Source organism: Hemicordylus capensis, chromosome 3 (genome assembly GCF_027244095.1).
Source record: "Hemicordylus capensis ecotype Gifberg chromosome 3, rHemCap1.1.pri, whole genome shotgun sequence".
NCBI lineage: Eukaryota > Metazoa > Chordata > Lepidosauria > Squamata > Cordylidae > Hemicordylus > Hemicordylus capensis.
This window is the reverse complement of record NC_069659.1, coordinates 327,248,179-327,275,051: the sequence shown is the minus strand read 5'-3', so window position 1 is coordinate 327,275,051 and position 26,873 is coordinate 327,248,179. Positions and strand designations below refer to the sequence as shown.

The 26,873-nt window shown below is 45.0% G+C and overlaps 1 protein-coding gene across 1 annotated transcript; it reads left to right on the top strand.

Annotated features, from left to right (window-relative positions):
* The first annotated feature begins 1,519 nt into the window (after positions 1–1,519).
* Positions 1,520–26,873, top strand: RARRES1 (retinoic acid receptor responder 1). The gene is made up of 6 exons (XM_053312938.1): positions 1,520–1,911; positions 16,960–17,046; positions 18,684–18,822; positions 19,324–19,451; positions 22,419–22,481; positions 26,272–26,873. Exons 1-6 carry the CDS (start codon positions 1,657–1,659, stop codon positions 26,431–26,433), a joined length of 834 nt encoding a protein of 277 aa, XP_053168913.1. The 5' UTR covers positions 1,520–1,656; the 3' UTR covers positions 26,434–26,873.

Sequence of the window (26,873 nt, the reverse complement as noted above, 5' to 3'; positions counted from 1 at the left end):
CATAAAAAATAACAATGTTCTGGAAGGGCATAGCTGAGAGTGCAGTGGTTAGCATGTTTATGCTACATTTACCCAGGAGAGAGAGAGAGAGAGAAGTTTAATCGGTCATTGACCAGCAGATTTACCCAGGAGTGGAATCTACCCCATGACTCAGATGAGGGTTAAAAAAGAGGGGATGCTGCAAGCACCTGAAGCCTCACTCCACACTGATGTGCTGAGAAGCCCCAATCTTCTGATCACAGAATTAATATCTCCACAGTTACAGCATCTGTCTCTTCAGACAAGCACTGTAACTGTGTGGACAGTGAAGGGATTAGGCCTCTGAGGTTAGTACTGGGACGGGGCTTGTGGGCATGCTCTCAGGATGCTGTATGCAAATACAGCACGCACACACAAACACACCACTTTAAAACATCTGTTGAGGGCTAATATAACAAAGAATAAGGTTCAAAAAGCCCTATTTGCATATTGTGTTCAATGCATGGAGCAATGTACAGGGGCATAGCTAGGGGAGATGTTCGCTAGGGCCCATGTTCGCCCCTCTCTCTAGTGGCCCTTCGGACTGAGGGAGATAATGAAGAAAATAGGGAGGGATGGAGCTGAGGGGCCCTCAGGAGATGGGAGCGGGGGGCTGGGTTCTTTGAACCCATCTGCTCAACTATAGCTACACTTCAGTGTATACACATGTGTATATGTTCAATGCATGCACAGTAGTACACTTCACCCCTGCATTTGAGGGCACCATTTCCATGGTTCACCTTTCAAATGAATGCATGTACCGTTACTCACATAAGCCACCTAATAGCCCAGCGGGGAAATGACTTGCCTAGCAAGCCAGAGGTTGCCGGTTCGAATCCCTGCTGGTATGTTTCCCAGACCATGGGAAACACCTGTATCAGGCAGCAGCGATATAGGAAGATGCTGAAAGGCATCATCTCGTACTGCAGGGGAGGAGGCAATGGTCAACCCCTCCTGGATTCTACCAAAGGCAACCACAGGGCTCTGTGGTCGCCAGGACAGCGACTGGACTCCAGGCCCGTCACGCACTCAAAGGCACGGCATGTGTTCAGACACCAGTAGCACTACAACAGAATGCCTGTCCAGGCAGCAGGGGTGTGGCGGAGGAGGGGGCGCATAGGGACGGAGCACCGGTAGGTCTCCCCTCCTCTGGCCGTTGGGGAGGTGGCGGGCATGGCCCTGGGGGCTGTCATGGAGAGCGCCTGCACTTCTGAATTTGCACAGCTACATCACTGCAGTCGAGGCAGGGCTGGAAACCTGGGGGTGGGGTGGGGGGCTGACAGGGCGGGAGGACCGCGCGAGCGAGGGCTCTCCTCCAGCAACCGGCCGCCTCGGGCTGTCTCCTCGTCCTCGCTGGCAAACTTGGCGCGCGGCTGCCCCCCTGCAGCTTCACCGGGTCACTGAACTTCACGCAGCGAGAGAGAAGCGGGAAAAGCGGAAGGAAGCGAGGGAGTGGGCGCTGCTGAGAAGGGCGCCTCCTTGCTGAGGCTGCAGCCAAGCCCCGACGGAGGAAGGGAGGGAGGGTCAGGCGTCTGGCTGGAGGGCAGCCGGGACTATTTGTACTTACTTCTTTGGGCGGGCGGCTGCAGTACAGCTCCTCCGACGTGCGCGCTCTCTGTGTCTCTCCTGCTCCGCGGAATGCTGCGCCTCCTCCTCGCCGCGGTCCTCCTGGTGCTTTCGCCTCCCCTGGCCCGCGCCGGCGATGACCCTCAGTACCAAGTGATCTGGAAGGATGCGCCGCGGCTGCACCAGCGCTTCGGGGGCGTGCTGGACGCCTCCAGCCCGCGGGTCGTGCGAGCCGCCCAGGTGGCGGTCTGGTATTTCAACTTCCAGAGGGGGTCGCCCAGCAGTCTCCGGGTACTCTCCGGGCCCGTCAAGAGGGCGTCGCTCAAGGTAAGGAAGGGCACGCCGGCTCAAGCGTGTGTCCTGGTGGCTCTCTGCGGCGGAAAAGCGCTCTCTGCATATGCTCAGACAGCCCTCTTCGCAACAGTGTTCTGAAAAACAACATTGAGCACAGCTGTTGCCATAGATGGGAAGTGTAGTGGCTCCTAACCAGGAACATTGTGTTGTGTCTAAAATTGCTAGGCGGGCGCTGTATAAGAATCAAAACAAACAAAAACACCACCGACTCTGCCTAGAAGCTTCCAAACTACCTGTGGTCCTTATTTTCTCTGTTAACAGCCGGTAGCCCACATCTTCTTTCTCTTCTTCTTTTCCCCCACCCCATAGCTGTGCTATGAAGAAATGTAGCTGATCAAGCTTTTTATGTCCTCTCATCTTCATGCTGGAAAAGTTTCACCAGGTAGATTTCTTTCTGACTGCAGTTGGTCGATCAGGACAAGTGGTCAGCAAAGGCACAGGAACCTTACCAGGAAAAAGTTGGCAACGCTACTTTCTGTGTACAACAGCATGCTGCTCATATGTGGATTGTCAGTTTGTCTTTTTGGTAGTTAAAAATGGCCAAAACCTTTTGGTATAAACACATACAGATTTTATTATTTTAACATATTTTAATACTGCCCCAAACGCAGATTCTCTGGGAGGTTTACAAGAGAATAAAAACAACCAATAATTTTTTTTAAACATTTCAACAATTAAAATTTAAAAGTTAAAACTATTAAAACACAATTAAAACAGTATCTAATTAAAACCTCTGAACCGCCCCGAGACTTTGGTTTGGGGCAGTATATAAATGTATTAAATAAATATTAAATAAAATAAAAATAATAATGCATTTTTCCAGTTTTCCAATATCTGTGACTCAGTGTATTTTATAAATATTAGAATAACTTTCAGAGGAATATTGAATTAAATCTTTTCAAGTCTTGAACATCATCATCATCATTAATTATTATTATTAATTCGATTTCTATACCGCCCTTCCAAAAATAGCTCAGGGTGGTTTACACAGAGAAATAACAAATAAATAAGATGGACCCCTGCCCCCAAAGGGCTCACAGTCTAAAAAGAAACATCATAGACACCAGTCAACAGTCACATAAAACATATGCATATGTTTTAGATAAACTGTAGTTATTTCCATGTCTCCTTCTTTTCAGTGTTTTAGCTATTGTAAATGTTGCTGCCATTAAAGGTAAACCAGTTATTTCTTCTTGAATTACTGAGCACTGACATGAACCATTTGTTCCTGATATTGGTTGTTATATAAAGCAAGGGAGGCACCAGTAGAGAGGGAGAGAGATCTAACAGAACTTTCCAACTAACTGCACCGGTGCAGCAGGGACAGGACAATTTTTGATACCCTTCCCTTCACCAGGAAGCCCTCTGAGCCACCCCAAAACATGTCCTCAAGGGCTGTGCAACCATCAGAGACATATTTTGGGGTGGCATAGGGAGCTTCCTGGGGAATGAAGCAAAAATTGCTCCTTCCCTGCTGTTTAGTTGGAAAGTTCTGTTAGGCTGTTCTGTCTCTGCACCGGTGCTTCTCTTGCTTTGTTTGTCAGCCATTATTCTTATTACATAAGAACAGCCCTGCTGGATCAGGCCCAGGGTCCATCCAGTCTAGCATCCTGTTTCACACAGTGGCCCACCAGGTGCCTCTGAGAAGCCCATAGGCAAGGGGTATGTGCATGCCCTCTCTCCTGTTGTTGTTCCCCTGCAACTGGTATTTAGAGGCATCTTGTCTCTGAGGCTGGAGGTCTCTTATAGCCACCAGACTAGTAGCCATTGATAGACCTGTCCTCCATTAATTTTTTCTAAGCTCCTTTTAAAGCCACCCAAGTCATTACTGAATCTGGTTGTAATAGTGTCCCAGTTATAATTCTGAGATATTGGATAGTACATGGACAGAATTAAAAAAAAAGAGATCATCCCATCAATTCTGATAATAGAATGCTTTAGAGTAACATCCCCTGCAAAGCAGAGAGGTGGGGTAATTAGGAAGTATAAGACTTTATATGACAAGCAAATAGTGCCACCTAAAATACGATGGCCAGATCTGAGTGTTTAGATTCATGAGTTTACTGTTGATCTCCGTCCTCCTGCTAGCACCTGTGTTCTGTGGACTCACTAATTGAGCTGCTAGACTTGATATTGCTTCGAAAGGACATCGTCAAGGAGACACTTGTGAAACATTTGGGAAGACATCCATCAGAGGAGGTGGTGGGGCTAAACTGCCAAGGGCAAGAGTGCAGAATACTCCCAATAGGGCATGGTGTCCAGATGTCCCACAAAGCAGTTGGATATTTGGATTCCTTTATTTGATTTGAAGCAGCTATAATTTTATCTGGAAACCTTAATGGGAGCACTCGTGCCAGTGCTAAAGCATGATGAAGAGACTTAACAACAACAAAAGCCTTAACTTGCTTAATCCAAATAACTGAGTTTTTCTGTCAAGAAACACAGGGCCTCCTTTCTTTTATTAAGCTTGTTTTGCAAACACAGAAGCTTGATGGTGGCACACAGCAATCATTTTTCAATGGCAAAGCTACATGATGAGGCATTATTATTATTATTATTATTATTATTATTTTATTATTTTATTATTTTATTATTTTATTATTTTATATTCTACTCTTCCTCCAAAGAGCCCAGAGCAGTGTACTACATACTTAGGTTTCTCCTCACAACAGTCCTGTGAAGTAGGTTAGGCTGAGGGAGAAGTGACTGGCCCAGAGTCACCCAGCAAGTATCATGGCTGAATGGGGATTTGAACCCAGGTCTCCCCGGTCCTAGTCCAGCACTCTAACCACTACACCATGCTGGGTCTATATATGCACCCTACCATGAGAGGAGAGCCACCTAATGGCACAGTGGGGAAGTAACTTGCCTAGGGAGCAAGAGGTTGCTGGTTCGAATCCCTGCTGGTATGTTTCCCAGACTATGGGAAACACCTATATGGGGCAGCAGCGATATAGGAAGGTGCTGTAAGGCATCAACTCAGACTGCGTGGGAGGAGGTAATGGTAAACCACTCCTGTATTCTACCAAAGACAATCACAGGGTTCTGTGGTCGCCAGGAGTCGACACCGACTCGACAGCACAACTCTAATTTATCATGAGAGGAAGGTCACATATGCTGCTTTTAAGCCAGTATGGGGGTTCTTAAGATACAATTTGACCATAGATTCTACAGATATGTTACATGCACTACGACCGGTAATTCCATAGCAGAAGTGATGTTAGTCCTGGTTTCCATGACATTTTAGCGTGATCATGTAGTTTCAACCAGCATTCAGTTACCAGCATGGTCCCTCCTCTCTACTGAGGGAGAACTAGCCTGCTTCAAGCCATGAATGTAGTACAATAATGCCTATAGTTTGGCTAGTTCTCCATGCAGTAGTATATAAAGAACTGTCTTCCTCATTATGCAAACTAAACAACAACTGGGGCATGAAGGACGTGATAAAAACCTTAACCTTAAGAATTAAGGTTAAAGTGAAGAAATCATTAATTGTTGAACGGTTGGTTCATGCGAACAGCACTAGTGCAGGTCTTAAGTTCACAGGGTGCCTCTGATTTACCATTGAGAGGAAGAACATTTCTTTAGAAAGCAAAGCAAAAGAGCACTACCAGATCTTAATAAAATTGGAGGAGGTGTGTCAGGTGGCAAGAGACTGGGCATAAGAGCTCTACCCCACAGACAATTGTACTGGCACAGGATTTGCCTATGCCTGCTGTCAACGTGCTTTGAGATGCTAATTTGTACCATACCAGTATGCTGTTCTAACCTTTCCCACCTGCTAATAGGAAATGTGGTCATTTAATTCTTCTTCTCACACTTTAATGTGGTTGTTTCATTCTTCACACACTGCTCTGCAAATGTTGCGGGTTCACCAAAATACTGCTGTTTTGCACCTGTGTTCATGCAGTAAACAACAGTTTCAGAAAGCACCACGTGAGAGCAGCCACTTTGCCAGTACTTTCCTACTAAGCAGTGATGTAGTCACAAATGCAGAAGTGCAGGTGCTCTCCATGAAGCGCCCATGGCCACATCCCACCCCAATGGCCACACCCCTCAGAAAGATGCAATAAATTTGAGGTTGTGTTATAAGAAGTCAAGGACCATGTAGACTCTAGGGATTGTACTAGAATGAATGACAGGGAATGCCCACCAGTGTTCCCTCTAACAGGGATTCCCAGATGTTGTTGACTACAACTCCCAGAATCCCCAAGCAAAAGCCATTGCAGCTGGGGATTCTGGGAGTAGTAGTCAACAACATCTGGGAATCGCTGTCAGAGGCAACACTGATGCCCACTGAAATGCACTAGTTCCTTCCAAATGGCCAAATAGAAATTCAGTATGCTCCATGGCTATTTGGAAGGAACCAGTGCATTTCAGTGGGCATTCCCTGTCATTCACTTTAGGATGTCCTGACACTAGTCCACCACAGGAAGTGCATGCTGATGACCCCAGGTTCAATTCCTGGCAGCATGTCCAGGGAGAGCTGGGAAAGACTCCTGCCTGAAACCATGGAGAGCTGCTGCCAGACAGTGTAGCCAATACTGAGCTAGCTGGACCAAGGGTCTGACTCAGTATAAGGCAGCTTCCCAAGACTGGAAGCATGGTAATAAACAGTTGTAATAGCAAGAGCACCACATTATTACCATGTAGGAAGCCAAGGGCTTTGCATCCCTGCTGAGACCCTGGAGGGGAACAAGTACTAGGACTCAGTGGTGGAGCCACCATTGAGCGGACGGGTTCAAAGAACCTGGGCTGCTGCCCCTCAGGGGCCATGCCTGGCACCCCAGACACGACCCCCGCATCTGACGTCAGACACGGGAGCGTGATTTAGATCCCAAGCTGGGCCATGTTGCCCCGTTTTTGAGCTAAATCGGCCAGCTTCTCAGCATGGCCGGAGTGACTCTCCCTGCCTTTTAAAGGCATGGAGAGCTCACCGCTGCCCTGTTTGGGAGTTAGGTTGGCCAGCGCTGCAAACACAGCATGGCTGGAGCGGCTCACCCTGCCTTCAAAACACAGGGAGAGTTGCTCCGGCCGCACTGAAAAAGCAGTGCTGGCCGGTTTAACTTCTAAACGGGGCCACATGGCCCTGTTTGGAAGCTAAGTCCCGCCCCCATGTCTGACATCAGGCACAGGGGGCGTGGCTAACTGCTTGCTGCATCTGACTTCAGATGCAGGGCTAGGGGGCCATGTGGTGGCAGCAACAGTATCATTGACTGTGTCCCTGCAGCCTACACCATTGCTGCTAAGCTCACTAATAATTTGGGGTTTTGCCGCTCCAGATCTCTGAACATATGAATACCTAGTTCTCCTGTCTTTGCCAGAACTACAGAGATAATAGGAATACATAGGGGAAGCCATGCATATATTTACAGAAACCTTCAGTATCCGCAGTTTTTCTGGGAGAGCAAGGCAAGGCTGCATCGACAATGGTGATAACTGTTGCTGCCTTGAATAAAAATGCAAAGCAAGGATCTGCTGTGCTCTCCAGACATGCTAATGAAAAAAACCCCGTCTAGTTGTTCAGTTCCCTGGCACAGCCAAGTGCTGATGAGACTCTGTGTAATCTTTTTTGAGCCGCGAATGAACTTGGGTCACTTCTAACAATTCCTTCTCCCTCCCTTTTCAGCCTCGCTCATGAACACTTCAAAAATTACTCTGTATACCCAGCCCAAGCAGGTTAAAATGGAAGCTGTTACTTTCCTAAGATCTGTTGCAGGCTCTAGCCTCCACTGGAGTGTTCCGTCTTCTCTCACTTGCTCGTGCTGAAAATATAAAGAAATATCCTTAAGCAGGCAGCCAGGAGCCTGGGGCAATGTTTCCTTTCCCCTCTTTTGTATTATGGAGGTGTTTTCAGGGTAGACGAAGACTAAGTGATCTTTGTAATGTTTTACAAAATAGACCAGCTGACTGGCTAGGAGAGGAGAGTGTGAACATTTCCAGCCTTTGGACCTCATCAAAAGTATGTTTTGGATGCAGCTTGATCTGAAGCTGTTCTTTTAAGGCAAAACACACTGCTTGGGGGCGGGGGGAGACAGAAGAAAGGAAAGCACAATTTTATGTGTTCAAAGAGCCTATTCAGGCTGCCTCTTTGATGCCAGTTTGGTATATAAATAGTTGCCAACTACAGGGGTTCTTGTGCCTTTTATATCCATTTGGCATGGGAAAGCGTAGTAAATGGACTTGGCAAAGCCACATCTACCAAGTGTCTCCTTGTTGCAGGCACTGAATTTTTTTAGTCAGGAACTGCAAATCCTAGCCTGGAACCTAAGAAAATTCACCATTCGGCCATGGGCCACACTCAAGGCTTTTCCAGAAAATCCTCAATTTAAATAAAGAAGGGGGTGAGGGGTTGGAATGCACAGAGAGTTGCAGCAGATCAAGATAATATTCCAGCAGCAAGAACATCCATTGTCAGAGGCGTATCTAGGGAAAATAGAGCCTAGGGCAAGCACTGAAATTGCGCCCCCTGTCCAAACATCTGACACCCATCTTTCAGATAACTTTACCATAATATCAGCTGAAAAATACAAGTCAAGCTCGTTAATCTTTTAATATTTCAAAAACTATTTAGCAGTGGACGTAGCCAGACCAAAAAATGCTGGAAAACTACAAATTTCAGTACGCTGGGGCTCATGAAATACCCAAATACTATGTGGAGGTGTACTTGGAAAACTAAACAGAAGTGCCTGTCTAATTCTCTACTATGCATTGTAGCATCACTATTACATAAGTTTTAAAAATAAATGGAGAATTTGACTTTTCCCAGATACTCTGAAAATAATTAAAGGATATGCAGAGTTAACTGTGTCACTGCTTGGAATATATTCTAGTATTTCAGAAAGACAGTTAAAATGAGAGAAAGAGAGCAAGAAACTCCCAGTGGGCCTTGATATTAAGGATTTCACACTGATTCAAAGACAAACTCACCATTAATAGCCATATTATTAAGATATCACATTTAACTCACTTATCACAAGAAACAAAGTAAGAGCAAATGAATACAATCCTAGCTCATAAGCTTCAGCTCAGTATTCACAAGCCCTGATTCTCTGTACATAGTTCCAAACTAAATATGTGTACAGTGACTTATATTATATTATTTTTTTAACCTGTAGCCTCTTTGGGGGGCTTCCTAAAGGCTGGGGGGTCAGCAAAGGTTCCCCCTCCCCGCACTGGCCTCTAGGGCTTAACAGGGACCATTTGAGCATGTGTCATGGCCATTTTTATATATATATATATATATATATATATATATATATATATATATATATATATATATGGCCACTAAAAATAAAATGGCCACAGCGCATGCTCAAATGGCCTCTGTGAGGCCTGGCCTGGCCTAGGGCCTCACAGAGGCCATTTGAGCATGCGCTGTGGCCATTTTGTTTTCGGTGGCCATTAAAAAAAAATAAATTAGAAAATGGTGCCCCCCTTCAAGTGGTGCCCAGGGCACGTGCCCTGCCTGCTCCACCCTAGATACTCCCCTGTCCATTGTGGAGTAACCCTTTCTATCATCATGCCCACTGAGCAGTTTTTTCTCATGCAAGTGCAGCTATTGTGCTTGTCAGTAGTACCATTCTGAGCTGTGGTTGCAAGCCCATTGCACACACCTGATTAGGGTTGCCAACATTTGATTGCCAGAATGAGGGACACAAGTTGGGGGTGGGCTGGCTGGGGGGCCTGGGAGGTGTATGCAGGGGTAATCAAGAGCCTGAATGTCATTGACGTATATGTAATTGAATTATATGCTATTGAATAATGCCAGCATTGTTGTTATTTAGAACATATTCAAGTTACACCACTTTTCAACCCAAAACTTCTCAAAATAAGCTGCTCACCCTGCCACCAAAATGAGGGACAAATGCTGTCCCTATAGGGACCAACATTTCATCCCTGAAATGAGGGACTTCCCGCGTAATGAGGGACAGTTGGCAACCCTACACCTGATGGATGGACATCCTTGTGCCTGGCATGGAACAGTTTATCTGTATGTTGTAGTTTGTAGCACAGGACAGTGTGCATGCGTTGGTTTTTTCCTCCATTAGTATTCTCACTACTACTACTACAACCCTGTGAAATAGGTTAGGCTAGAACAGGCCTGCTCAACTTCGACCCACCTGCAGATGTTGGCCTACAACTCTCATAATCCCTGGCTATTGGACACTGTTGCTGGGGATTATGGGAGTTGTAGTCCAAAATCAGCTGGGGGCAGGGCAAAGTGGAGCAGGCCCAGGCTAGAGAGATTGTTAGGATCCAAAGGCTCCCAGTGGCCTTCATGACTAAGTGGGGATTTGAACCCAAATCTCCCCAAATCCTATCACAATACCATGCTGGTTTATGAGAGCAAAAAACCTACCTTTTGGTCCACAGACCTATTATTTGATGCCACTGGCCATAACTCAGTCATAGAACATATGATTTGCATGCAAATGGTCCTAGGTTCAGTCCCTGGCCTCTCCAGTTAACAGGATCTCGGATAGTGTTGTATGAAAAGACTCCTAGAGAACTGCCAGTCAGAACAGACCAGAGGTTCCCGCCTTGGGTCCCTAGATGTTCTTGGGCTACAACTCCCATCATCCTCAGCCACAATGGCCTTCAGCTGTTGTGGCTGGATATGATGGGGGTAGTAATCCAATAACTGAGGACCCAAAGTTGGGAATCTCTGGAATAGCTCATCCTCAGTTAGGCTGAATGCTTAGAGAGGGGTCTGAGCTCTGTAGCAGACCACATGCTTTGCAAGCAGGTTTAGTTTCTGGCATCTCCAACTAAAACAGGATTCCAGATAGCAGGTCTCGGAAAGACCCTTGGAGACTCACCTTTAGACAGAGTAGGTAAAACTCAGTGCAAATGTTGGTCCAGTCTGTGGTAGTTATGCGGGGTGGGGGGAGGCAAATCCCATGCTAGGCATGGTTAGGGTTCAAGAGGATTAGGGATTAAAAATAAAACTGCTAATAATAAAATGCCCTTCTCTAAATCTATGATGTGGTCCTCTGTTGGAATGTTGTGTTCAGTTGTGGTCTCAGCATCTCAGAAAAGATGTTGTAGAGCTGGGAAAGAGGGCAATCAAAAGAACAGGGACTGGAGCCCCTTCCATATGAGGAAAGGCTACAACATTCGGGGCTTTTTAGTTACAAAAAAAGGCAGTGGTGGATCTCTTAAATTAAATAGGGGGAAAGCAACTGGCCCTGTCCAGCCACAGCATAGCATCTTTCCCATGGCTGTTGCTGGCATCCACCTTATGTTTATTTTTAGATTGTGAGACATATTATTTGTGGCTTATATGTTTTTCTATGTAAACTGCTTTGAGAACTTCTGTTGAAAAATGGGATATAAATATTTGTAGCAGTAGTGCATGATTGAGGCATCATATAAAACTGGTGTGAAGAAAGTGGATGGATAAACAGTTTCCTTCTCTCAGAACACAAGACTCCAGGGTCCTCCAATGAAACTGAAGCAAAGGAGATTTAGGACAAAACAAAACTTTGTACGTCATATAATTAGCTTATGGAATTCACTGTGTCAAGGGATGGCCACTAGTTTGGATAGCTTTAGGAGGAGATTAGACACGCACGTGGAGGACAAAATCATCCATGACTGCTAGTCATCACGGCTATACACAACCTCTAGGCCAACCCTTGACAAGTCAGATCCCACAGGCGTCAGGGAGCCATGGCTCTTAGAAATTTAACTGTAGTGAATAGATTAGGACAGATGTCCCTAATCTGTGCTCCTCCAGATATTGCTGAACTACAACTTCCATCATTCCTAGCTACAGTTTATTATGGCTGGGGATGATGGGAGTTGTAATTCAGCAACATCTAGAGGACCACATTTGGGGAACCCCTGAACTAGAATATTCAGAAGTAGTGTTATTTAACAAAAACTTTAAAAAAATTAAATGGCCCTGAAAATCTTGTTTCTGTTCTAAGTATGTTGTAAAGGGGATAAAGAGAAGCCCATTTACCCTCAACAGTATCTGTCACTAAGCTTGGCAACTTTGTCAAGTGTCCGTTGTCTGACTCCAACATTTTATTTATTTACATTTATATCCCGCTCTTCCTCCTAGGATTCCAGAGTGGTATATGTGGTTTAGCCCAGGCCTGCTCAGCTTTGGCCCCCCCCCATCTGTTTTTTGGACTACAACTCCCACAATCCCCAGCCACAGTGGCCAATAGCCAAGGATTATGAAAGTTGTAGTCCAACATCTGCAGGAGGGCCGAAGTTGAGCAAGCCTGGTTTAGCCGAAACCTGTGAAGTAGGTTAGGCTAAGAGATACATGAGAAAATTTCATGGCTGAATGGGGATTTGAACTTGGGTCTTCCCAGTCCGAATCCAACACTCTAACCACTACACCATGCTGGTTCTCTACATGCATGGCCATTACGACATGATTGGCTTGTAGATCTGAAGAACACCTTTCAGGGCCTGTTCTAGGCTCAAAGACAGAACACCTTTGAAATAAGGGTTGCTAGGGAGCAATGGCAGAAGAGAGTGATTGCCTTCATCTCCTGCCTGTGGGCTTCCCAGGCCTCTTAGTGGCCATTGTGAGAAACAGGCTCCTTGGTCTGATCCAGGAAGATTTTTATGATTCCATTTTCTTCTCCTCTTACTTTCACACTGGGCTAATATGGATAAATACTCCTTTTCTGATGTTTTAGAGACTCCTCATTAAAGGTCCTTCTGTGACTTAATATAAGGGGAATGATGAATTATTAGGATGTGTGTTATTCTAATCAGTGACCCACTTTTGTGCTGGTGGAATTGTTTGTGCTCTTGTATGGTTCCTGGACAGAGCTTCCATTCCTTAAGTGCTCTGAAGCAGAGCATACCACAGTGATATGAGAAGTTGGATGTTCTAGATTCTTGCTTGGTGCAGAAAGCAAGACAGGATTGAGTTTGACCTATTTTACAACTTTCCCCACTTTAATCTCACTTCTGGCACCTAATGTTTTACCCATTGGCCACAGTCCAACACAGATCATTGATTTTAATTAAATTTAAGCATGCTCAACTCTGTATTGTGGCTCTGATCTAGTGATGTTGACCAGCCAAGTAGTGAAGTTTTTTTCTTATGAACCACTAAAATTGTTATTGGGGTGGCTTTTTAAAATAAGAATGGCAGCATCTTGGCTTATAAAAAGCGACACTGCAGCACAGCTGGTTGTGTTGCATCTTCACAGAAACTAGCATAGTTTTTGTTTGCATTAAGAATATGAGAAGAGTCTTGCTGGATAAGGCCAAGGCTTATCCAGTCCAGCATCCTGTTTCCCACAGTATGTTAAAAGTATTTCCATTACTATCAGGACGTGGTACATCTGTGGGAATCTTGGCAGAGGAGTGGCACTTGGTATATAAATACTAACAGATATATAAATAAACCATACTTAATAAAACCTCAGTAATGTTCATTAGCCAGCTGTGATAATCAGGAGCATGTCTGAAGAGAGATATCTGAGCAGTATTTTTGCTGTGGAAAAAAAGATTAACCTGGTGGAAGAGGTAAGATGAGTCCTCTTATTTGAAAATTTCTTTGCTAGTGTGGAGCCTATAAAACAAACATTGCATTGTCAAATTTTGCTCTTACAAACACTTCTGGAATTTCCTCCACCCCTTTCTTATCCATCAGATTGCTTCCTTTTTTAGGTAGGCAGAAACTGTAGCTGCAGTACTCACTGGCCTGTTCCAAAATGATCGAGCATTAAAGTATAGGTTTTACTCTTCTTTATGCCATGCAAGCCAATCCATGAAGCTAGGTAACTAGGATTGCCAACTGAACAGAAAACAGCCTATGTGGTCTGCTATTGGGCCTTTTAATAGCAAGTGGATCTGCATAAATCAGCAGGTGAAACTTTTCACAGCATAGAGAGAAGATTCCTTTTTAAAAATCTCTAACATCCACCTAATGGTGCAGTGGGGAAGTAACTTGCCTAGGGAGCAAGAGGTTGCTGGTTCGAATTTTCCCAGACTATGGGAAACACCTATATCGGGCAGCAGTGATATAGGAAGATGCTGAAAGGCATCGTCTCATATTGTGCGGGAGATGGCAATGGTAAACCCCTCCTGTATTCTGCCAAGGACAACCACATGGTTCTCTGGTCGCCAGGAGTTGAAACCGACCCGATGGCACAACAACACACAACACGACAACCTTACTCAAAATTTTCTACGGCTACTCCTTTTTCTACATTCTACTGCTCCAAGGCTGGCTGATAGTAGCTAGTATTAATCTTGGAGAATTAAGTAGAACAGGTTGAAAAGAAACTTCACACACCGAATACTTAGGACCTTCCTAGATTCCATTTTCCACTTAATACGGATTACCGTATTTTATGGACTATAAGACTCACTTTTTTCCTCGAAAAATATCCGCCAAAATTCAGGTGCGTCTTATATGTTTTAACAGTTTAATATGTTAAAACTCTGAAAAACTGGATTAAAATTAAGGTGCGTCTTATAGTCCGTAGCGTCTTATAGTCCGTAAAATACGGTAAGCAACTTCCAGAAAGCTCCAGGTGGACATTCTGGACAGAGGGCCCAAGGACATGTGCAAGCTATAGGTCTGCCAACTCTTCAACTGGCCCCTGTAGCTGTATCTTTAACAGCAGCTCAATTAGCAGACATTAGCGGGTGGTAATGTTTATTACTGATAATTTCACCAGATGATTAGCAAAGAAGCTGAAAGGCATCATCTCATACTGTGTGGGAGATGGCAATGGTAAACCCCTCCTGTATTCTAAAGGTAAAGTGTGCCATCAAGTCGATTTTGACTCCAGAGCCCTGTGGTTTTCTTTGGTAGAATACAGGAGGGGTTTACCATTGCCTCCTCCTGTGCAGTATGGGATGATGCCTTTCAGCATCTTCCTCAGGGGCAGAGCCACCATTGGGCGAACGGGTTCAAAGAACCCGGGCTGTGCCCAATCAGGGGCCATGCATCGCAGCCCCGACACACACACACACACACACACACACACACACACACACACACACACACGTCTGATGTCAGGCACGGGGGTGCTGGTTTAGCTCTCGTGCAGGCGCTGCCTAAGGCAGGGAAGGCCGCTCCTGGCTGTGCTGCGAACGCAGCCCCAGACCCAGCCTAACTCCTGAAGGGGCCAGGGATAAATGGCCGGCACTGTGCAGCGTGGCCAGGAGCGCTACAAACACAGTGCAGCCCCAGGCTAGCTCCCAAAGGAGCCGCGCTGCCCCTTCGGGAGTGAAATGGCCAGTGCTGCGAATGCAGCACCGGCCTGACTCCCAACTCCCAAACATAGCCACGGGGGCCCCATTTGGGAGCCAGACCATGCCCCCCGCATCTGATGTCAGGCGTGGGGGGTGGGGCGAGCGGGGCTGCTGCCGCTGCCGCACACAGGCCACTGGCGGTCAGGCTCCACGCCTGATCTTCCTATATCGCTGCTGCCTGATATAGTACCAGCGGGGATTCAAACTGGCAACCTTCTGCTTGTTAGTCAAGCATTTCCCTGCTGAGCCACTTAAGGTGTATTCTGCCAAAGAAAAATCACAGGTCTCTGTGGTCACCAGGAGTCGACACCAATTTGACAGCACACTTTAACTTAAAACAAGGAGAAGGGCTTGTTTTGAAAAAATTGACTTCAGTTCCCAAGTTTCTAATTTGTATAGTTCCTGAACATCTATTAATGGATCACTTTAACAGTTAACACATATCTGGAACTAAATAAAGCCTTTAAATTACCAGGAACATAATTCAAAATCCCTGATTGTTCAGCTTATGTGCATCTTGTACTGCAGAAGGTATTTGTACTCTGAAAAACAATCATGAAATTAAGGATTTATGTTTGACTCTTTACATGCACCTGTAAGGACATTAAGCAGGATCACTTATTTGAAGACTAAGTGCTCAGGACCTCAAAGAAACAGGAGCTGGCAATTACTGGACAGAATAGTGAACAGAAAGTAAATGTCTATTAGGGTTGTTTGGTAAAGTCCTAAGTATCCATATGTGAACAGTCATGAACACAATAAATCATGTTATGTTTGTACTTTTTAAGAACATGGTATCTGTAAATCTGCCCCACATTTGTTGCTGAGCCTGTTCAAGCTGGTGAATACTACAGAACTCTTCTCTTCCTGTGGTTTGAAAACTTGTGCACCATTTCCAACAGAATTCTTCAAAATTCTCACTTTATGCTTCTAAGCCCTCAGGCCACTTACATGAACTACTCTGTCCCTTCAAACTGCAACCTCAGGAGCTGAATTTTTAAAAAAAAGAGTCAAAAGAATCCTGACACCATTCTGCCTCTATTTATTGTTTTATTTTATTTTATTGATTTCTATACCACCCTTCCAAAAATGGCTCAAGGCGGTTTATATTAAAACAAAACTAAAATCAATTAACTATTAAAAATCAAAAACTGTAAAAACATAAAACCATTATTAAAACAATTTTTAAAACCCTGGAAGGCCAGGCCAAACTTTATTTTAGCTACTGAAAGGTTTTCACTTTTGTCTTTTCCCTGGTGTGAGTTAATTACTAAGGATGGGAGGTGGGACCTTAGAGCATAGGAAGCTGTCTTATACCAAGTCAGACCATTGGTCTGTCTAGCTCAGTATTGTCTACCCAGACTGGCAGAGGCTTCTCCAAGGTTGCAAGCAGGAGCCCTGTCGGAGATGCCAGGGAGGGGATTTGTAACCCCATCCCCTGAGGGGAATATCTTACAGTGTGCACACATGTAGTCTCCCATTCAAATGTAAACCAGGGATGGACATGCTTAGCAAAGGGGACAATTCATACTTGCTACCTCAAGACCAGCTTTCCTTGGAAGTCACTGGCTCAAATCTCTCTTTCACCACAAGCCTTTTAGCTAGTCTTAAAGAAGCCACACTGCCTCTCCCCCTCTGTAATACAGTGGTTTGTCTTGCAGCAGAGCTTCTGTGAAGATTACTGAGAGAGTAGCTGTGATGTACATTTAACACTCAGTAGAATGCTATATACATGCTGCTATTATAATCTGAGTGTGTTGCTTTTTTCTCTTCTAGGTTATCCCAGGAGTTGGACGCAAGTACTTCCTGCAGTTTGCTACGAGAGACTTAGGAGAGTTGGTTACGAGAGACCTTCACACCTTGGTAAGTTTGTAACAGCAAATGAATTCACTGCCACAATAGCCCTGTTCACATGCTGTGTTCAACATATATACAGGTCTGTGTACAGACATGACTAAACTTGTCCCATTTCAGTGAGACTACTCATATACTCTGGTTTCTCTTGAGATCATATAAATCTTTCACCTTTTACTAGGGATTTCTGCGGAGAGACTACTCATGAGTAATTTTGTCTGGATGTCAGCGTGGTGTAGTGGCTAGAGTGCTGGACTAGGACCAGGGAGACCCGAGTTCAAATCCCCATTCAGCCATGATACTAGCTGCGTGGCTCTGGGTCAGTCACTTCTCTCTCAGCCTAACCTACTTCACAGAACTGTTGTGACGAGAAACTTAAGTATGTAGTACACCGCTCTGGGCTCCTTGGAGGAAGAGCGAGATATAAAATGTAAAAAGAAATAAATAAAAGAAATTATTTCTATATATCACTTTTAAACCAAAAAAAGCTCACAACATAGCAATGAAAAAAAAAAAAGGTTCCTTGTCCCACAGTGGCCTCTGTCAGGAAAAAAAAGTGCTGAGTCAAGGCAGCCTTGAATTATCGTGCATACTTGAAAAGGAGTACTGTAATTTAATTCTGTTTTCTATCTAAGAGAGAGTGGCTGACATGAGAAAAATTACACAAAAGTAAAATTGGTAAATCGTGCCATTGAGTCAGTGTCGACTCCTGGAGCCCACAGAGCCCTGTGGTTGTCTTTAGTAGAATACAGGAGGGGTTTACCATTGCCGCCTCCTGCACAGTATGAGATGATGCCTTTCAGCACCTTCCTATATCGCTGCTGCCCGATATAGGTGTTTCCAATAGTAAGAGAAACATACCAGCAGGGATTCAAACAGGCAGCCTCTGGCTTGCTGCACCATTGGGTGGCTACACAAAAATAGTCCCGCTGAAATTAAAGGGATAAGTCCAGCAATACCTAACTTGTCCTTTACCCAGTGGGACTACTTTGAGTAATTTTTCTCATGTCAGCCATTCTTGAAAGCAGAGGATGGGATGCCTGAACTCAAGTTGCCTTTTTTTTTTCTTGTTCTCTGTGCCTATACCATTAACCTCAGTCTGATTACTACAAGTATTAATTTACCACTTTTCAACAAGTTTCTGGAAGTGGTTTATGTAGTAGTGATAAATATGGCTTCCTGTCTCAAAAGGGCTCACGATCTAAAGCGAAACACAAGGTAGACACCAGCAACAGACAGTGGGGGGATGGTGTGCTGGGGATGGATAGGGACAGTTCTCCCCTTGCTATATATGAGAGAACTTCCACTATTAAAAGGTGCCTCTTTGTCCAGTACGCAGATACTGTACACAGAAATGGAACAGGGCATGGAGCTAGCCACTTATCTCCATTCCTGGAAGAGCTCCACCTGCCTAACCGCCTGTGTGTCAGGGCTGCTTTTAAAGGTGTTAGGGCAGAGCAAGTTAAAAATAGAAATAAAATGATGGCAGGAACCACCCTGACCCCACCAGGCAAAATGTACCAAAACATAAACTGGAACTTCTCTTTTGTTTGTAAAGGATGTGCTATTGGATTGTGCTGTCGGAGGGAAATAAAGATGTTTTAGTTTAGAAGGAAAAAATAATATTTTTCATTTTGTTTTTAAAGCAAAAGCCGGGGATGTGCAGTGCATCTGTATTCTACCGAAAGACAAAACCTAAGCCACTTGTCGAAATTGAGTGCTCAAATGTCAAAGACCTAAATCAACAAACATGGGAAGATTACAGACTGTACTTCAGAATTATAGGTATATCCGCTGCTAACAATATATCTGATATATCCTTTCCAGAGTATAACTTTCATCAATCTTTGGAACCATAACAATCCAGTCCCAGATCCCGTCCAAATAATGGACATCTCAAGAACAATTGTGTATCTGCTCCTGGAGAGGGTGGGTGGGGGAGAGAAGTGTTGGGGGGGAGCGAGATGGCATAGGTGCTAGCCAATAGGTACAGCCAGCCTTTCTCTATTGAAGCTGAGCTATGCCAAAAACCCATAGAACCCATTTTTCCAGACCACATTAGAGAACAGAAAAATGTACATTTGCTTACAATCTGTCATTGCATTATCAAATCACCTCTATCACTTTAAAGTGTTACATCCACCTGCATCCTAACGGTAAACATTCCCATTTGAAAAGCCTTGCTGCATATGTGAAGCATTTGGCGCTCTCTCCTAGTGCCAGTATCTGCTTGCTGTTAAGGAATCTCAGCATCACCATTTTCTAATTTGTTTTTGTCCTCTGCAGGTAATAGCAAATATTCCCAATATGATCTGTTGTCTTTGGCTAATCTTGGCAGCAGTTACATTGCATGGGAAAAGTCAACTGAGGATTCAAGTTACTCGATGCTGGCAGTCGAGAATATAAAGCACTGGGTAGGTGAAGCGGAAGTGGCCTGCATTAGTGCATTCAGCTGTCTGAATTCTTGAAAAGCATGCTCTCTCCCACACAGCTGATGCTGACTGGAGACTTTTCTTGCACAGAAGTTATCTGGCCTTGGATGCATGTACCCACTTAGTATGTGCAAGCCGCTTGCACAACCTACTTTAATTCTCTCTTATATCAATGTTCCCTCTAATTTGTTAGCCTACTTTCCAGTAGGCTTATGAGATCACCTGGCTCTGTGTGTGTGTGTGTGTGTGTGTGTGTGTGTGTATGTGCGCGCGCGTGTGTGTGTCCCACTATCAGCTTCACAACACCTGGACCAATATGAACCAAATCAGGCACAGTTGTAGGGACACCTACATAGTTTGTGATGATGTTATCCACCCCGATCCAAGATGGCGGATGCATACACTTTAGAGGTGCAAGTGGGCTAACTTGTGAACCACCTAACCAATCCAAACCACATTTGCTACAGCTGTAGAGACACATAGGGATGGATACCCAAATGGCATGGTGTGTGATGTCATCATCCACTCCAATTCAAGATGGCGGCCACATGAACATCTGAGGTGCAAGCAGGCTAATTTGTGGACTGCCTAATCTATTTGAACCAAATTGGATACAGCTGCAGTGAGTGACACACACACAGAGACATCTCAGTGGCATAGCTTGTGATAATGTCATCCATGCTGATTCAAGATGGCAGATGTGTAAACTTTTGAGGCGCAAGTGGGCTAACTTGTGAACCGCTTAACCATTTTGAATCAAATTTGCTGCAGATGTAGGGAAACACAGGGGCATCTCAATGGCATAATTTGTGATGTCGTCATCTACCCTAATCCAAGATGGTGGATGTTTGAGGCACAAGTGGGCTAACTTGTGGACTGTCTAACTGATTTGAACCAAATTACGTACGGTTGTAGTGTGTGACACACAGGGACACATCAGTGGTGTATTTTGTGATTATGTTATCCACTCTGATTCAAGATGGCAGAAGCATAAACCTTTGAGGCACAAGTGCACTAACGTGAGGACTGTCTAACCAATTTGAACCAAATTTGGAACAGCTTAGTGAGTGACACACAGGGACACCTCAATTGTAGAGTTTGTAATGATGGTTCAGCTCAATCCAAGATGAACATTTGAGGTGCAAGAGATCCAACTTGTTGACCTCAGTTTGTACTAGATTTGGTCCAGATCTAGAGACAGTGAAAGGAAAGTAGGCTGATTAGTTCTCACTAGAACTTGTTTTTTTAATTTGTGCGCTGAAAGAATTTTGTTCTGGGTGGCGATATCAAAGCATTATGTGTGCATTGAGAATGGGGCCTTCCTGATTCCACCTGAGTGGGATCTAAAATCAACTAAGTAGACATCAAACTGTGTGTGCACACAGGTGTGCATGCATTAGAGGGAACACTGATATTAATATCACAGATGTGATGAATCCTGGGCCCTAGGAGCCGCTATGTATTCTCTCTGACTGCTTGCCTGTACTTCTAGTTGTGCACTAAGGTATGAACTGGAGTACCTGGAAGCTAATGAACTGCTATGAAGGAGAAAGGTAACCTCCAGTCTGTGTTCATGTTGTTCTCTCTGGTTTTCCATTTTGTGGTGAACTTTTAAAAATTGTAATGCTAGCGCTTTGGGACTGCCAAGTAAATACATCCTTCAGCCCTCTTATTTTTTTTAAGCCACCTTTTATATTTTGACCAAGAGATGGGCCCTCATATGTTGACCAATCAGCTTCTTCCTGCCATCAAAAGGGCTGGAATAAGCTGTGAAACTCATTCATATGCCAGGAGAAACTGTTGGGTTATTTAATTTAAGAACCACGATGCCTAGCTTGATAAGTAGCAAGAGAGGTCTCAGTTTCAAAGCTCATCATGCAGCAACCTTGCTGAAAACTAAGCATCTTTGGGTCTACCTGGTGGCAGGATGGGAGACTGCCTAGGAGTCCCATGTATGCTGCTTTGAGTTTTCATATAGTGGAAGAGAGGCAGGGTGTAAATGTAATAAACTAGGTAAGATATGGGCATTCTTTGCTGTATTCCTCATTTACTGCAGGCTCAATTGCATGGATTTTCTCATGCCTTCAGAAGGTCTCTCATGATCAAGGAATAGTTATAACTTCCACCTTATACCAAAACACCACACATCTCTTTTGTATTACTCAAGAGACATGGGATTGCTCACAGGACACCCATACCAACAAACCCAGGGCCATGTGATGTCAAAACAAAAATAGCTGTTGACCAAAACCTAGGAGGAAAGTTCAGTGCTCTTCCCTATAATTTGTTTTTCTGCACCTTGGGATGAGAAAGAGGCAGTGCCCCCCCCCCAAGGGAAGCCCTGTTTGTGATGGCGCAAGAGTAAAAAGAAAGAGAACAAGGACAATAAGTGATACTTCATGATTCTACTTGGAATGAAAAGACTAGTTTCATTGTACTAATGTGGAATACCCAAGAGGGAAAAACAGTCTCACCTGATCAAATAATGTTATTGGCTGATAGAGGAAGGATGCATCACTGCAACAAGAGAATGGCCTAATAGAACTCTCCACCAGATTGCACTGATGCAGTGGGAAGTGACCATTTTTGATGCCCTCCCCTTCTCCAGGAAGCCCTCTGTGCCACCCAAAAATATGTCCTTAAGTGTTGCACCACGCTTAGGGACATATTTTCAAGTGGCTCAGAGAGCTTCCTGGGAAAGGGGAGGCCATCAAAAATTGCCACTTCCCTGCTGCACTGGTGCAGTTACTTTTGGGAAGTTCTGCTAGGCTGCTCTCTCACTGCAGCAGTGCATCCTTGCTCTGTCGTACATCGCCATACTATGTGTTTGGCCTAATTTTAAAATCACAACATCAGTTACAAGTCCTAAATGCAAACATGCTGTTATTTCAAGATGCAATTTTAATCTTGATCGGTTCTCTTCATTCTAACTCTTTTTCTCCTATCCAGAAAAGGGAAGATGATTCACTTGAATTTGACTACACGGTTGTGCTACACAATGAGGCCTTAGAGGTAAGAAAACCACAGTACTTAAAATGGCTTCTCTCACAAGATAAGTGATTCTTATTAGCAATAATCTTATTGGGATTTTTCTCCTGCCTTTTGGCCCTCAGGCGACTCACAACAATACAAAAATACAATAGTAAAATAATAAATTAAAAAACCATACCATACATCAATATAAAACACTGGATAAACAACAAAATTAAAAGAATTAAGAATAGGATAAAACCAGCAAGTGGATATTAAACCAATTTAAATACCTATCAAAATAAACATGTTAACCAAATGACCAAAACACAATTGTGTGTGTATGGCGGGGGGAGATGGATCCCAAGGGGCAGGGAGTTTCATGGGGGGCTGCAACCAGGAAGGCCCACTCATGCCCCCCCTCCAAATGGACTTCCAAGGGTAGGAAACACATGAAGTAGGTGAGGGGATTTCAGTGGGGAGACAGAGGCTGTTCTCACATGCAGCCTAACCGAGGCTAGGGATGCCCAGCCTGGGCTAGGCTCTGTGTGAGAACCACTGGGATTGGGCCCAGTCCCGGCAAGCCAGTGCCACCTAGCCCAGCGTTTAGCCAAGGTTAAGGGAGCAAACCTTCCCTTATCCTGGGCGTTCTGCTTATGTGTTTGCTGGGGCTATGTTTAGCCCCAGCGGACACAGAGGTGGGCACCTAGAGCACCCCTCTCCTTGGGGCATGTTGCGTGAGGCCGGAACTATGCATCCCAGCTTCCGGAGATCCCCCAATGCATCACACATGTTGCGCATTGCATTGTGGGACCTCCAGAAGCTGGGATGCATCATTCCAGCCTCCAGAGCTCTGCACTGCAGCACACAGCATGGATCATCTGGAAGCGCAGTCCACGCTCCCAGCAAGGTCCAGTGCCCATGTGGTATAAAGTTAAACAAGCATGTAAGTTAACATGTAACATGTACGTTAAACAAGCCTTTCCACCCACCCACTCCTCTGGCCAGGTGATCAACCTCACTATTGTGTTGAGTACCTTGATCTCCAACAGTAAAGGGCTTTAAAAAGGTAACCATCTACACCAAGGGCTTCCAACCTGTGGTACTCCAGATGCTGCAGATCTGCAACTCCCATCATCATCCCCAGCTACAATTCATTGTGGCTAGGGAAGATGGAAGTTGTAGTTCAGTAACATCTGGCGTAACCACAGGTTGGGAACTCTTGATCTACGCCATGAACTGAGCCTACACTGAGTAGCCCTACATTGAGTGTGTTATAATAATCCAATGTAGATGTGACATGGTCATGCGCTTTCCCTAGGAAAAGGTGCACCAGCCAGAGCTTAGTGAAATCACTACTTGCCATAGCTACTACCTGGCTGGCTAATCAGCAGCCAAGCTGGATTCAGGGGCACTCCCTCCAGACAGGCTGTGCACCCAAATCTTTGTCAGCTTTCCTGCTGACCAGGAATACCCCTGCCTTGCCCGAATTAAACTTCAGTCACATCCAGTCCATCACTGAGCTCAGACACCAACTCAGGAATTCCACTGCCTTCTTAAATTTGGGTGCTATTGACCTACTGACAACACTGTAGCTCAGCCTCCCAGATGACCTCTCCCAGTTAATTCAAGTAGATGTTGAAAAGCATTCAGAAACGAGATAGAGCTTCAGAGAGGGCACGTGTTTGGGGATGGGGCTGTAGCTCAGCAGTAGAGCATCTGTTTCGCATGCAGAAGGTCCCAGGTTCAATTTCTGGCATCTCCAGGTAGGGCTGGGAAAGGACTCCAGCCTGGAACCCTGGAGAAGCTGTCTCTAGTCCATGTGAATAATACTGAGCTAGATGGACCAGTGGTCTGATTTAGTATAAGGAAGCTTCTTGTGTTCATAGCCCTGAGGGACCACATAGGCCAAAAGCTGACAAATCAAGCAGTCCTGGCACCACCTTCTGGGACTACATGTCCTCCAGGATAGTCCCAGAAGGATACCACACTCAATGGTATCAAAAGCTGCTGAGAGGTCACTGATATTTAAAAGTTATTAGCAGTACCCCCATTCTTCCCTCTCTCCAGAGAGCCCAGAGCTGTACACATGGTTATGTTTATCATCACCACAACCCTTTAAGATAGATTAGACTGAGAGATACGTGACTGGCCCAGATTCACCCACTGAGTTTCATGGCAGAATGGGGATTTAAACTTGGATCTCACCAGTCCTAGTCCAACACTCTAACCACTACACCACACCAGTTCTCTTATTTCCAATAGCTGTCAACTGCACAACTGTGTTTGCACAATTATTGCATTTCGTGCAACAGCAGAAACATTACGTTGTAATGTGCATATAACCTCCTTGCACAGTGTGTCATCCAGTGACCCATCTTACAGTAATTTATTTATTAAGTGATTTATACACAGGCCTTTGGCTCTCAAAAGGGTCCACTCCCTGCAGCTAACAAGCACTTAAAATAATTAGAACTAGCTTAGCCTGTGCAAAGCATCTGTGTGCTAGTAATTGATTGCTCCCCTCATCTCCCCACCCTCACCTGAGCGGCACTCCTGCTCCTCCTCCTCCATCCTGTTGCTTCCATCTCCCTCACCTCTCTTGGTCATGGCTGCAGAGTTGCTGGCGCCTCTTGGCCGAGCTGCAGCCTCCTATCCCTAGAGACCTCCCCACCTCCCCGCAGGAGCAGCAGCAGTTGACTGGGCCCTTCCTTGACCAGGCCACCACCATGGCCGCTTGTTCCCCTGAGGCCGCTGACAGGCCCGGGCCCGGGCCTTGCCTGCCTCCCTCCCTCTGACAATGGCCTCGGTAGCCCCAAACAGCAGCAGTGGTTGACTAGACCCTCCCTTGCTGCTGGTGCCGCAATGGCCACTCATTCCCCTCAGGCTTCTGACAGGCTCAGCCCTGCCCCCCACCCTCTTTTTCTCTCTTTCTCTCTCTCTTCCACTCGCCCTTCCCCACTCTTTTCTTTCCCCTCCTTTCATGTTTTCTCTCTCTCTCTCTCCCTCAGTTAACAGATCTTGTTTCCTTATCTAATTCATACAACAGCAGCCTCCTTCTCCTGAAGGGGCTCTTTCCTCTCTCACAACCCTTCTCTTCGCAGACCCCTGCCTACTATCTAATCTAGCTAATCTAATCCTCTCCTCTGCAATCAAGAACATCTTCCGACCAGTAACAGTTGCATTCCAACTGACCTTAACCATCACCCTAACCCTATCTGCATATGAAATCCCCACTGCCCAATCACCAAAGTGCCACAGGCTCCTCCTCCCTATCTGCATATGAAATCCTCACTGCCCAATCACCATGGTGCTTCTGCTCTCACAGGCTCCTCCCTATCTGCATATGGAATCTCCACTGCCCAGTCAGGTGCTTCTGCTTGCAAACTGTCATGAGAGCTGCCAAGCATGGGATTAGCCAGGGGTATGCCTTAGAGAATTAAATATATAGTAGATAGAAGATATGAATTGCATCAGACCAACCACTAAAACCAAAATCAACCAAATTAAACCCAGAACAGCAAGAGACCCCCCACCAAAAAAACCCAGAGAGAGACAACCACCACCTGCCATTAAATGCTTGGTGAAGCCAGTGAGCCTCTTAGGGCAGGGAACTCTATTGGGTGCCCCAGTAGATAGGACTACATCACATATTCCCACCAGGCAAACCCCCAGTGCTGGACGAAAGCAGAGAAGGTTCTCAGACCTTGATCGCTGTGGGTGGGTGGGCGGGCGAGCAGATATGTGTGGGTAGGTCATCCTTCAATGTAAAACATTTTAAGACTCAGAAGACTATATACATCCTAATTATTGTTTTGACATACTTCTCCAGCCTACCATTTCCTGCCACACTCATCTTGTCTGGATGCCGAAATATCCTGTGAAAGTGAAATACGACTGTTCTTCAGAGGAGCCTTCAGGATCTGCAGATGGCTCTGGCATGGAACCGGGATCTGCTAATGGGTTTCTTATTGAACCTGAAAGTAACTTTTAAGTAGGTAGGATGTTTGTGTTATGAAAGGTGTAAACATTTTACAAGGGTTTGGAGCACCTTTCATTAATATCCAAAATCAGTACTGTGATTATTCTTATACATAAATGATTGCAGCATCTTTGAAAACTTTGCATTAGTCACTGCTGACCCACCATCAATACTCTCTTTTCTGGGTAATTTCTTAAAAATGCTCTTTTCTTTTATCTTCCAAAAAGCACTTTTGCAGAGTGTTGTGTTTTTTTTAAATATGTGTAAACTTCTGATTTGTCACCAAGTTTCTGGCACTAGGGGTAACAATATGAAGCAAATTTAATATATACAAATTTTCTGATGTTTTTAAAGCTGCCATTTTAAGAGATATTTGATAAATATTTAAAGTTTGGAAGAAAACATTTGATGCTAACTTTTAACTTATCTCTAATAAAATGACTACTGTTCAA